This window comes from Martes martes (assembly GCF_963455335.1).
Source record: "Martes martes genome assembly, chromosome: 7".
Taxonomy (NCBI): domain Eukaryota; kingdom Metazoa; phylum Chordata; class Mammalia; order Carnivora; family Mustelidae; genus Martes; species Martes martes.
This window is the reverse complement of record NC_137894.1, coordinates 26,753,719-26,768,143: the sequence shown is the minus strand read 5'-3', so window position 1 is coordinate 26,768,143 and position 14,425 is coordinate 26,753,719. Positions and strand designations below refer to the sequence as shown.

The 14,425-nt window shown below is 39.5% G+C and overlaps 1 protein-coding gene across 3 annotated transcripts in view; it reads left to right on the top strand.

The window, feature by feature from the left end:
* The window catches only part of CYFIP1 (cytoplasmic FMR1 interacting protein 1), a 119,991-nt gene that overhangs the window by 102,987 nt on the left and 2,579 nt on the right, over nt 1-14,425 (top strand). For all 3 annotated transcript variants that reach the window (XM_080809536.1, XM_080809535.1, XM_080809537.1), the window contains 4 exons: nt 3,689-3,761; nt 4,323-4,417; nt 12,210-12,448; nt 12,920-13,067. In XM_080809536.1, coding sequence (XP_080665662.1) covers nt 3,689-3,761; nt 4,323-4,417; nt 12,210-12,448; nt 12,920-13,067 — 555 coding nt within the window. The remainder of the gene's footprint in view (nt 1-3,688; nt 3,762-4,322; nt 4,418-12,209; nt 12,449-12,919; nt 13,068-14,425) is intronic.

Genomic DNA, 14,425 nt, shown 5'->3' with positions numbered 1-14,425 from the left:
AGGGAGACTGCTTCTCTCTCCGCCTCTGCCTGCCTCTCTGCCTGCTTGTGCACGCTCGCTCTCTCTCTCTCTCTGACAAAAAAATAAATAAATAAAACCTTTTTTTAAAATGTTATAAATTTGTCAATTGATTTGAGAGCAAACTTTGGCTTATGAGTGTGTGAATATTTCTGAAACTGAATGAAAAGAGCATCATCTACATCCGAGTTGAGTGCAGCAGATTGCAGGGCCCATGCCTGAGGCATAGTGAGCATCATGCATTACTCTATTCTGGAAGCAGCGGTCCTGCCTCAAAGGGATGCCTGTCACGACCCCTCCTCACGCCCTCTGCTCACTGTCACCCCTTTACTTCTCCTTCTTCTGGATTCCCTTGTCCATGCATCTTGTGCAAGTGGTGAGAAGCCAAACTTTCTGTGTTGAGCAGCAGACCTGGCCCCAGATTGGAATTCTGTGGTAATGCTTTTGTCCTTTTGGAAGTAGGAGGTGCTATTTCCTATAGACCCATCAGTGTGAAACTCTCCAAGGTTGAAGACGGCATGGCTATTCTCACTCCATCTCAAGTGGTTATACCCAAATCCCATCAAACCCAAGGACAGTTTTGAAGACTCCAGACATCTATCTGTTCTTGGTGCTTATTTTGGACTCTCTGAGGAAGGTGGTAGTGTTTTGGTATCTGTGTGGGTTCCCACTATTATGACTGGAGATACTCAGGGTAAATCAGATTGTCACGTTAGAAAAGTGTGGTAACTGTGACCCAGCTGCCAGGGCAGCAAGCATATGGGTGGGGCCCAGGGACCTGACCATGCTATCACGCAGTAGTGGCCCCAGCCAGTGCCAGGATTGGATTCAGTAGCCAAAAATGTTGATCTTACCAAATCTGTACGTTGTGTAGATACATTTCACTTTCTGAAGAAATTTAATTTTGCTTTTCAAATTCTGCTCCCTAAAAACCTAGCCTGGTGTAAAAAAGGTCACACACACACACACACACACACACACACACAGGAATATTATGCAGCCAACAAAAAGAATGAAACCTTGCTATTTGCAATGACATGGATGGAACTAGAGGGTATTATACTGAGCGAAATAAGTCAGTCAGAGAAAGACAAATATTAGATGATTTCACTCATATGTGGAGTTTAAGGAACAAAAGAGATAAGGGAAGGGAAGGAAAAATAAGATGAAAACAAGAGGGAGACAAACCATAAGAGACTTTTAACTCTAGGAAGCAAACAGTGTTGCTGGAGAGGAGGTGGGGGAATTGGGTAACTGGCTGATGTACATTAAGGAGGGCACTTGATGTAATGAGCACAGGTGTTATATGCAACTGCTGAATCACTAAATTCTACCCCTGAAACTAGTAATACACTGTATGTCCCCTAAATTGGATTTATTTATTTATTTTTAAGATGTTATTTATGTGACAGAGAGTGAGAGAACAAGTAGAGGGAAGGGGCAGAGGGAGAGAGAGAGAGGGAAAAGCAGACTCCCTGTTGAGCAGGGAGCCTGATGCGGGGCTCAATCCCAGGACCCCGGGATCATGACTGAGCCAAAGGCAGATGCTTAACCAACTGAGCCACCCAGGCGTCCCTAACTAAATGGGATTTAAATTAAAAAACTTTTAAAAACCAAAAATAACCTAGCCCAGAAAGTTTGATAATGTAGTTGGGGTTTTTTGTTTGTTTGGGTTTTAGGGTTTGTTTGTTTGCTTGTCTTTAGTTTATGTATGTATGTGTTTAATAAACTTTTTATTTTAGAATAGTGTCAATTGCTTGTTTGTTTTAAATGCTGTTTTTTGTAACTATTCTCAATTTTTCTGGTTTGGTTTGGGGGCAAAAATTTGAGCTCCTTGATAATAGAACCTGGAAGCAGCACAGCTGGATGAGCCCTTCCCCACTTGAGTGGTTTTGCTGTCCTGTAGGCTCCTTTAACTGCCTGCAGAGCTCTCCTGTGTGCTCTGCCCCAGCATTCCTGCTTGGCAGCTGTCATTCCTTAACCAAGTCTCCCACCTGCCATCCCTTGGCCTGACCACTTTCTGGCAGTCAGTCACCTTCCAACTGCCCCTCTACACTGTTGGTGCAGGCCAGCATTCACTCCTCTCCATGTTGCTTTTTTCACTCAACAGTAAATACATGCTGGAGATCATTGTACGTTAGGAAGTGGTGACATTCCTTATCCTTTTTGTAGCTGCATAGTATTCCATTGATATCACCCTCTAATGTGTTTGCATAGCACAGAATCATCATCTCATCTTGTCCCCTTTTTTAGCTTGTTCCTCTCTCCTCCCCCAACGTCATCCTCACCTAGAATAGAAGGCCCAGGGGAACAGGTCCTGAGTACACTGGTCTAGAGGTAGCTTCTACTACATATATTCTGCATGAGGAGTTCATGCTTTGCTGCTGGCCTCAAGAACAGAGACATGGTATGGAGGGGTAAATCTCCTTCTGGAGGATCCTGGTGGAACAGGGGGCAGCTGCACTAGATTTATGTTACGTGACAAAAGTACCCTCACTTGGTAAGTACAAAAAGTCGTCTCTTCCCCTTCTTGGTCTTAGCTTTGCCATCATCCAGGGAAATTTTTAGAAGGAAAAATACCATCATTTGATATATGTCTTGACTTTCTGAAAACAGTTTCTTTGTTTAGAAATTTGTCTTATTGGGGTACCTGGGTGGCTCAGTGGGTTAAAGCCTCTGCCTTTAGCTCAGGTCATGATCCCTGGATCCTGGGATCGAGCCCTGCATTGGGCTCTCTGCTTGGCGGGGAGCCTGCTTCACTCCCTCTCTCTCTGCCTGCCTCTGTCTACTTGTCTCTGTCTGTCAAATGAATAAATAAAATCTTTTTTAAAAAAAGAAATTTGTCTTATTACTGTGGGATTATAAGATTTCAAGATGGCTATAGAGTAGGAGGCGTGAGAGAGAACTCATTCATATCTTCTACCAGCCCCATGGGGAACATACCAATCTTCAGGGCCCTTCTCTATAGTTTAAGAGCCTCTGAGTCTGAAAAATACCCTGTTCTTGACTACATTTGGGTTTTTGGTAAGTTTTTAGGAGTTCTGTAATCCGTGTGTGATATCAGAGGTAAACTTGCCCTTTACACAGCGATATTCTGGAGAATGGGTCTTCTGCAGGGTTTTTATTACCTCTTTAGAGGTGTTGTGATCCAAAAGCAGGTTCGGAGTGACTGCTCAGAACTTCATTTGTGTACAAAGGTGATGCTGCCTTTCCTTCTGCATCTAGTGCTGTTCACAGAGGAATTACCCTTTCTCCTGTCTATGTAGTAGTGTATTGTTGTAAACTGTTATAACTAAGTTACAAACTTCTTAAGAGGCTAGTAGCAAATTAGCAGATCAGGGCTACCAGACTGGTAAATCCTGGAAAACAAAGGCCATTGTTTTCAGTATTCAACACTGGTTTTTACTCATGTCTATTTTTAAATTAATTAAAAGTAAATACAGTTTAAATTCAGTTATTCAGATATACTAGCCATATGTGGCTGGGAACATGTCAGTGTATAGCACAAACAGAAAACATTTCCATCATCCCAGAGAATTCTACTGCATGGTGCCACTTAGAGTATTTTTTTACACTAAATGGCAAATATAGATCTCGTTTTCAGCACAACTTTTCTGTCTGTCTTTAGATGAGGTAAATGTCCTAATGCAGTCCTCTTCTTTTGGTCTAGTCTTTAGAAGAAGTGTGTGACCTCTTGCACGCAGCCCCATTTCAGAACATCCTGCCGAGAGTCCACGTGAAAGGTGAGTCTGTGTATCTCTTACCAGGGAGTACAGACTACCCTTTGCAGTGGTGACACTTAGTCCTTGTGACCAGAGAACTTAGTGCCAGTTTTGTTTGAGTTTCAGTGCCTGTTCCATCATAACTGGAGGTAATTGGTAATGTAACATGGTTAGATTAATATTGAATAATTGAAGTATTAAAGGCTGAGAAGATACGTCTTGGATGTGCTTCAGAATAGCTACTATCCTGTTGTTTCATAACAGTTGAGTATCTATGAAACAAGAGTGTCATGAGTTGATACTCATGCAGCAGATGGGTACAGAGGGTTTTGTACTATTCTGTGATTTTGATTACATTTGGAATTTTTATGTTTCAAAAAATGAATATTGAACAGAAAGTCAATTCTATCATTTTGAATTAAAATAAGCCAATTCTGTAATGTTCAGAGAGAATCTCTATGTATAATGTTAACTTAAGAAATCTTTCATTTGTTTCTTTGACAAAATTAAACTTCAGCAATCGTTTTTTATGCAAAAAATTAAAATAAAAATGCCAAAATTAAAATATTTTTTCCACTGCAGAGGGAGAGAGACTTGATGCCAAAATGAAAAGACTGGAATCAAAGTATGCACCACTCCATCTTGTCCCTCTGATTGAAAGACTGGGGACCCCTCAGGTAATGCATACTGTGTCAGCTGTCACTGTTGCAAGTTTGGTGTCCACATCAGGCCTGGGGCTGAAGCTTCAGATTACAGGCTCTGGGTGACCCTCCCTGGAAGGCATCATGAAGTTCGGTGGGCCTTCTTGGGCCTCAGTGTCTCCAGTGTCTCCAGTGGGGTTCATAACAAGACTTGGGAATTTTGAATGAGCTAACATGTGCAAAGGGCTTAGGATATTATCTGGCACATAAGACGTACACAATAGACCTTACTTGTTTTTGCTTGTCTATCTCTTCATGAAGAAGACTTTTTTCATAGTTTTTTTTTAAAGATTGTTTTTATTTATTTATTTGACAGACAGAGTTCAGAAGTAGGCAGAGAGGCAGGCAAAAAAAGAGTAAGGGAAGCAGGCTTCCCTCTGAGCAGAGAGCCTGACGTGGGGCTCAATCCCAGGACCCTGGGATCACGACCCGAGCCGAAGGCAGAGGCTTTAACCTACTGAGCCACCCAGGTGCCCCCATAGTTTTTTAATAATAGAAAAAAGTGGGAGTCTCATACAGGAGGCAAGATGTCGGGGTACAGTTCCATGATTTTATATCAACTTAAGCTAGATCAGGGTTTCTTAGATGCAGTACTGTCCTCAGTTTGGACCAGATATTTTTTATTGTGGGGATTGTCCTATGAACTGTAGGATGTTTAGCAGTGTCTCTGGTACAACAGCCTCATGGAGATATAACTTAGAAGCAGCAGTTTGAAAAACGCCTGGGGCAAATGAAAGGGAGAGTAGTTTACTTATTTCAGAACGTGTCAGGCAAAACAGAGAAATCCTTGAGAGACTTCTCCAGGAGCAAAGGAGCAGCAGGTACCATGTCTGTCCCCTGCCCCCCAGCATAAACACATGGCCTCCTGCAATAACCAGCACCATGCTGACACTCAACTACCTCACTTGCTAACACTGCTGCCCCACTCCCCTGTGCTGTGCTACAGCAGATCTGCACCCTTTAGACAGGTATGCCTCACTCCTGACTCAGGAAGAACCATCCTGCAGAGGATTGGTGCTGCACAAACTTTGCTAACACCACCATACCATGGTCCCCTGCTCCTCACCATTGCAGCTCTGCCTCTCAGTACGCTCTTGGCCAGAGCTCATCGGGGGGGGGGGGGGGGGCGGGTGCCACAGCCTGGCAGTGTGCAAGCACCTTGACAGGGGCCAGCACCACTTCCAAGTGACTCTTACCCCGCAGAGAGGAAAAGATAACCACACACATCAGTTAGACAGAGGGCCCAGCAGTGGGTTGGGGCAGACAACTGGTCTGTCTGCAAGCCTTGCCCACCAACAAAAGTTCAGGGGACAACACAGGGAAAGTTTGGTGCTACTGCATCTGTGGCAAACAACTAGTCTGACTCAATTCAAGCTGTAGGTGGTGCGAGACTAGCCCACTACAACATAGGGACCAAGTACTCCCCATAACAGAGAAAGCCACTGAAGACAATTAGACTGAAGGAAAAAGCAGCTAAGCCACAACAGCAGGACATACACAACACATAGAGGAGATACCCCTGAAGTGCCAGGTTCTGGTGAACAGGGGACACTGCATGGCAGAGACTTTCTTCATAAGGCCACTACTTTCAAGAGCAGGGGACATAGCTGAATTTCCCAGCACATAGAAACAGACACAGAAATTTAAAGAAAATGAAGAGAGAGAGGAATATGTCCCAAATGAAAGAACAGGGAAAAAAAAAAACCCACAAGAGACCTAAGCAAATGGAGATCAGTAATGTGCCTGATAGAGAATTTAAAGTAACCTTATAAAGATACTCATTGGGTTTAAAAAAAAGTGGAACACATCAATGAGACCCTTAACAACAACAAAGAGAACCGATCAGACATAAAGAACACAATAAATAAAATTGAAAATACACTAGCTGGAATAAATAGAAGGCTAGAAGAACAGAAGAACGTATCAGTGACCTGGAGGACAGAGAAATATAAAATAGTCAAGCTGAGCAAGTGAGAGAAATAAAATTATGCAGAATGAAATTTGATGTAGGGAACATAGCAACATGATCAAGTATAACAACATTTGTATTATAGGGATCCCAGAAGAAGGGAGAGAAGGGGGGCAGAAAATTTATTTGAAGAAATAATAGATGAAAACTTCCCAAAGCTGGAAAAGGAAAGAGAAGTCAAGATCCAGGAGGCACGGAGAGCCACCAACGAAATCCACACCAAGACACATAGTAATTAAAATGGCAAAAAGTAATGATAGAGAATTTTAAAAGCAGAAAGCAAAAACTGTTACATACAAAGGAAACCAAATAAAGCTATTAAGATTCTTTAGCAGAAATTTTGAAGAACAGAAAGGAGTGGCATGATCTATAGATTCATCACACTGAAAGGAAAAAATCAGCCAAGAATACCCTGTTCATAAGGCTATCATTCAGAATAGAAGGAGAGATAAAAAGTTTCTCACAAAAACACAAGTTAAAGGAATTTATGACCAGTAAACCAGCCCTATTAGAAATGTTAAAGGGGATTCTTTGAGTAGAAAGGAAAAACCATAATTAAGACTAAGAAAAATTGGAAGCACAAAAACAGTAAAAATAAACATATCCATAAATGTCCCGGGACTTACAAAATAAAAGAATGTCAAGTATGATACCATATACCTAAAATGTGGGGGAAGGAGTAAAGAATGGGTTCAAACTTAAGCGAACATCAACTTAATATAGACTGCAATATGCAGAAGATGTTAAATACAAAGCTAATGTTAACCACAAATGAAAAACCAGTAACACCAGTAACAGGCAAAAAAATAAAGAGAAATGAGTCAAAAGTAAATCACTAAAGAAGGCTGGCAAACAGAGAAGAGAGCAAGAGAAGAAAGGTACAGAGATAAACTACAAAAACAACCACAAAACAAGTACCAAACTGGCAATAAATACACATATATGAATAATTACTTTGAATGTAAATGTGTAAATTCTCCAATCAAAAGATAGAGGGTGATAAAAATCTTAAAAAAAAAATTTATAAACCACGTCGGGCTCTCTGCTCAGCGGGGTGCCTGTCCCCCCACCCCCGCCTGCCCCTCTGCCTACTAGTGATCTCTGTCTGTCAAATAAATAAATAAAAATCTTTTTTAAAAAATTTATAAAAAGATATAGGGTGATGGAATGGATAAAAAAAAAAAAAAAACAAGACCCATCTATATGCTGCCTACAAGAGACTCATTTCAGACCCAAAGACACATGTAGATTGAAAGTGAGGGCATGGAGAAACATTTATCATGCAAATGGATGTGAGGGTAAAGCCAGGGTAGCAATACTTATATTGGACGAAACAGACTTTAAAACAAAGACTGCCACAAGATATAAAGAAAGGCACTGTATAAATCATAAAAAGAACAATCCAACAAGAAGATAAAACAATTATAAATACTTATGCCCCCAATATGAAAGCACCCAAATAACTAAAGCAGTTAATAACAAACAAAATGAGTAACTGGCAGTAATACAATAATATTAGGGGAATTTAACACCCCACTTATCAGTGGACATCAAACAAAATCAACAAGGAAGCAGTGGCTTTGAATAACAAACTAAAGTATATAACATATTCAGAACATCCCTCCTAAAACAGCAGCATACACAATCTTTTCAAGTGCACACAAAACATCCTCCAGAATAGATCACATATTAGTCCACAAAACAAGTCTCAACAAATTATAAAAGATTGAAGTCATGCCATACATCTTTTCTGACCACAACACTATGAAACTAGAAGTCAACCACAGGAGAAAATCTGGAAAGATCACAAAGAACATGCTACTAAATAATAAATGGGTCAACCAAGAAATCAGAAAGGAAATAAAAAATTACATGGTAACAAATGAAAATGAAAACAATAGTTCAAAGTCTTAGGGATGCAACAAGGGTGGTTCTACGAGGGAAGTTTATAGCAATGTAGGCTTACCTCAAGAAGCAAAAACAGTCTCAGACAACCTAACCTTACATCTAAAGGAGCTAGTAAAAGAACAGCTATCAAAACCCAAAACCAGCAGAAGGAAGGAAGTAATGAATATTAGAGCAGAAATAAATGAGATAGAATCTAAAATATATGTAATGTAATAAATCTGAAACCAGGAGCTTGTTCCATGAAAAAATCAAAATTGACAAACCTTTAGCCTTTCATTTTAAAACCTTTCATTTAGAAAAGAAGAGAGGGAAGACTCAAATAAAAATTAGAAATGGAAGGGGCTCTTGGGTGGCTCAGTGGGTTAAAGCCTCTGCCTTTAGCTCAGGTCATGATCCCATGGCCCTGGGTTCGAGCCCCGCATCGGGCTCTCTGCTTAGCAGGGAGCCTGCTTCCCCCTCTCTCTGTGCCTGCCTCTCTGCCTACTTGTGATCTCTGTCAAATAAATAAATAAAATCTTTTTTTAAAAAAATGAGAAAAGAGAAATCACAACCAATACCACAGAAAGACAAACAGTTATAAGAGAATATTACGAAATATTATATGCCAACAAATGGACAATCTTGAAGAAATAGATAAATTGCTAGAAATATTTAACTTCCCAAACCCGAAGCTGAAAGAAATAGAAAATTTGAACAGACCAATTACCAGCAATGAAATTGAATCAGTAATCAAAAACCCAACAAACAAAAGTCCAAGAACAGACAACTTTACAGGTAAATTTTACCAAACTCTGTTCTTCTCAAACTATTCCAAAAAACAGAAAAAGAAACGAAACTTCCAGATTTATTGCATGAGGATAGCATCACCCTGATACCAAAACTAGATAAAGACACCATAAAAAAAAAAAAAAAAGGAACTACAGGCCAATATCTCTGATGAACATAGATGCAAAAGTCCTCAAAAAAATTCTAGCAAACCAAATCCAACAAATACATTAGAAGTAATTCACAATCAAGTGGGATTCATTCCTGGTATGAAAGAGTGTTTCACCATCCACAGGTCAGTCAATGTAATAATCGATAAGAAAATTGGATAAAAACCATATGATCATTGGGGCACCTTGGGTGGCTTAGTCCATTAAGCATCGACTCTTGATTTCAGATCAGGTCATGATCTTAGGGTTGTGAGATCAAGCCCCATGTCAAGCTCCATGTTTCATGGAGCCTGCTTAAAATTCTCTCTCCTTCTTCCTCTGCCCCTCCCTGCGCCCCAGCCCCCCCAAAAAAGAAAAAGAAAAAACATGATTGTTTGAATAGGTGCAGAAAAAGGATTTGATAAAGTACAACATCCATTCATGATAAAAACCTTCAACAAAGTATGTTTAGAGGGAACATACTTCAGTATAATACAGGCCTCACATGGAAAAACCCACAGTGAACATCATACTCAGTTGTAAAAAACAGAGCTTTTCCCCTAAGGTTCGGAATAAGACAGGATGTCCACTCTGATCACTTTTATTCAACATAGTTACTGTCGGTCCTAGCCACAGCACTCAAAACAACAAAAAGAAATAAAGGACATCCAGATTGGTAAGGAAGAAGTAAAATTTTCATTGTTTGCAGAGGACATGATAACTATATATACAAAACCCTGAAGACCCCCACCAAAAAATTACTAGAACTGATAAAGGAATTCAGTATAGTCCCAGGATTCAAAATCAATGTACAAAAATCCATTGCATTCTGTACACTAATGAAGCAGCAGAAAGAGAAATTTAGACAACAGTCCCATTTACAGTTGTACCAAAAATAGTAAGATATCTAGTAGTAAACTTAACCAAGGAGTTGAAAGACCTGTACTCTGAGAACTATAAAATATTGCTGAAAGAAATTGAAGATGATACAAACAAATGGATAGGTATTTCATGCTCATGGATTGGGAGAATAAATACTGTTAAATATCCTTTATCCAAAGCTATCTACAGATTTAGTGCAATCCCTGTCAAAGTACCAAGAGCATTTTCACAACTAGAACAAACAGTCCTAAAATTTGTATGGAACCACAAAAAACTCCCAAGTAGCCAAAGCAATCTTGAGAAAGCAAAACCAGGTTGGAGGTGTCACAATTCTAGATTACAAGTTAGGCTGCAAAGCTGTACTAATCAAAAAGTATGGTACAGGCGGAAAAATGGTAGTCAGTGGAACCAAATAGGAAGACCAGAAGCAATCCCACAATTATGTGGTTAATTAATCTTTGACAGAGGAGGAAAGAATATGAAATGGGAAAAAGTCTCTTCAACAAATGGTGTTGGGAAAACTTGATAACTACATGCAAACATAGAGACTTCACTGTGAGACTTCAATCCATAAAAATCCTAGAAGAGAACACAGTAATTTCTCTAATGTTCACCATAACAATCTCTTTCTAGATATGTCTTTTGAAGCAAGGAAAACAAAACAAATAATCTGTTAGGACTTCATCAAAGTAAAAACTTCCATATAACAGAGGATACAAGCAACAAAACCAAAAGACAACCGGTTAAATTGGAGGAGATATTTGCAAATGACATCTGATAAAGGTTTACTATCGAATATATATAACTTATACAACTCAACACCAAAAAACAATCCAATTAAAAATGGGCAGAAAACATGAACAGACATTTCTCTATAGAAGACATCCAGATAGACACATGAAAAGATGCTCAACATCACTCCTCATTAGGGAAATGCAAATCAAAACTATAATCAGATATTATCCACACCTGTCAGAATGGCTAAAAGCCCCAAACACAAGAAACAAGTGTTCCTGAGGATGTCCAGGAAAAGGAACACCTTGCACTGTTGGTGGGAATGCATACTAGTGGATCCACTCTGGAAAACATTATGGAGGTTCCTCAATAAATTAAAAATAGGATTATCATATGATCCAGTAATCATACTACTGGATATTTACCCAAAGAATACAGAACACTAATTTGAAAGGTTATATGCACCCCCGTGTTTATTGCAACATTATTTATAAAAGGTAGATTATGGAAACAGCCCACATGTCCATTGATAAATGAATGGATAAAGAAAATGTGGTATATATGTGTTTATACACACACACGTGCGCGCGCGCGCGCACGCGCGCACACACACACACACACACACACACACAATGGAATATTATTCAGTCATGAAAAATGAAATATTGCCATTTGCAACAATGTGGATTGGGCTAGAGAGTATAATGTTAAGCGAAATAAGCCAGTCAGAAAGACAAATACCATATAATTTCACTCATATTTAAGAAACAAATTTAAGAAACAAAACAAAACAAATGAACAAAGGAACAAAAAAATTTTAAAAAGCAGATTCTTTACAGCAAACAGATGGTTACAAGATGGGGTGATGTGTGAAGTAAGTAAAGGGTATTAAGAGTATACTTGATGAGTGCTGAGTAGTACATGGAATTTTTGGATCATTGTATTGTACACCTGAAACTAATACAACACTATATGTTATCTATATTGGAATTGAAATTTAAGAAAATTTTTTGAAAAAAACATAATATCCCTGGCCTCTACCAACTAGATGCCACTCACCTGACCCCAAGCTATGATAACCAAAAATTGTCTCCACACCTTGCCACATGTCCTCTAGAGGCAAAAGCACTCCCGGTTAAGAATAGCTGTACTAGACAGTTCTCCTTGACTGAAATATATTTAAGCTACAAAGACCTATATGTAATAGCTGACTTATTTATGTTGTTGATGCTTACTTATAAAAATCCTCTTCTGCAAATTAAGATAGTTTTCCAGTAAGTCAGAAACAAATCTGGGTAGTTTGGTTTCAACGGTCTACTGCCCTCCTACCCTGGCTCATAACGTTCTGTCCTTTGTGCAGCAAATTGCAATAGCAAGAGAGGGGGACTTGCTGACAAAGGAGCGTCTCTGCTGTGGCCTGTCTATGTTTGAAGTCATCCTGACTCGGATCCGGACCTTTCTAGATGACCCCATCTGGCGTGGGCCTCTGCCCAGCAATGGAGTCATGCATGTGGATGAGTGTGTTGAGTTTCACAGACTCTGGAGTGCCATGCAATTTGTCTATTGTATTCCTGTGGGAACCCATGAGTTTACAGTCGAGTAAGTATGTGTTCAGTGGATGGGGAAGTGGGAGCAGGCTAACACAGAAGACTGCATTCCTCTGGACGTTCACTAGAAGTTTGCTGAGCTGCTTTAAAGCCATTAAGTGGAAGTTCTTACTTCATGCTGAGGAGGTGACTCAGGGTGAAGTTTCTAGGTGTTCTCTGAACCCATGGAAACTTGGGCAAGTTGGGTATGCATTTTTCTAGGGGGAGGAGGCGGGGAGTGTCCATAGCTTCCCAAAGTCATTCTTCTTTAAGAGTCCATGATCTAAAAAAACGGTTAAGAATGTGTCAGAGGAACCCAAAAGAGATGTTTACCAAAAAGAAAGACACATCTGCTGCTCAGCGTTCCCTTGCTGGCCTTTTGCTAGTAGATTCCTTGGTCATTGACCTCTGGACACAGACTTATAGAAGAGTTTATGATTTTTTTTGTTGATTACCCATTGTACTTGTTGCTCCTTGTTTCTAGGCAGTGCTTTGGCGACGGGCTCCACTGGGCTGGCTGTATGATCATTGTACTTCTTGGGCAACAGCGGCGCTTTGCTGTCCTAGATTTCTGCTACCATCTACTTAAAGTCCAGAAACATGATGGCAAAGATGAGATTATAAAAAATGTGGTATGTGAAAGAGACTTACACCATATGTGGAAGTTTCACAAAATAATCATACTTTGTACTTATTAAAAGAGCTTTTTGCAGAATGCTTTTCATTCCAGTACATAAGGTGACACCAACTGAATCAGCTTTCTTTTCATTTCCAAAATGAGTCTAAATATACTTGATAAGTAAAGCAGTCAGGCAGTTCAAGTGCTAATTTTTCCATTTTCTTTCTCTTTTTAGGGTACTTAGATCTGCTTCATATTATACAGCCTTATAGGATCTGCCTTTTCAGATTATTGGTGTACTAGTCCAGTCTTCTGGCTTCTTTTTTTGTGGCCAGAGGGTGTGTGGTTTTTGTTTGATTTGTTGGTTTGTTTGCTTGTTTGGCTGCCTTTAGATTGTTTTCTCTTTGTCATTTTATGGATTCTTTGTAATTGAATTCTAAAAGTACTCACCCATTATCTTTTCAAATATTTCAGTTTTTTCTCCCATTCTCTCTATTCTCTTTTAGGATTGCAGTTATGTACTTGTTAGACATTCTTCTGGTTCCCTTAGCCCTTACCATGTTAGTTTTCAAATTAGTTTCCTAATCCACAAAAGATTGCCAGAGACTTAGTGGTTTAAAACGACACCCATTCTGTCAGTTCTCTCAGTCAGAAATTTGGGTACAGCATGACTCATCTGGGTCCTTTATCATCTCAAGGCCAAAATTAGTGTATCTGTAGGGCTGTGTTCCTTTCTGGAGCATCTAAGGATGAATTTGCTTCCAGGCTCATTCAGGTGGTTGGCTGTACACAGTCCCTTGAAGTTGGAGGACTGAGGTCCCCATTTCCTTGCTGACCATTAGGCCACATCTCAAGTCCCTCCCTCGCTTCCAGTCTTTTAACTTTTCTTTCTGCCGTATCTCCTGCCTCCACCTAGAGAAAGTTCTTTTCTCATATTATTAGATTGGGGGCTCACCTGGAAAATCTAGGGTACTTTCCCCATTTTAAAGTCTATAATCTTAATTACATTCTCAAAGTCTCTTTTGCCTTGGAAGGCAACATGTCTATAGGTTCTGGGGATTGGGGCGTGGATGTCTGAGGGACCATTCTACCTCCCATATCTTCATTTTCTTATCTCTCTGGTCTGTTTGCAGAAAAGTGTATTATTTAGTTAACTGATTCACTTCAGCTCTAATCTACTGTTTTTAATTTTGAGTGAATTTATATTTAAAAGTCTGATTTGGTTCTTCAAATCTTGGTGGTAATTGATAATTTTGTCTTCGATGAATTTTTTTTTTTTTTTACAAATTTCATGTATATCTTGTAATTCTAGTATCTTTTTAATTTTATTTTATTTATTTATTTATTTGACAGAGATCACAAGTAAGCAGA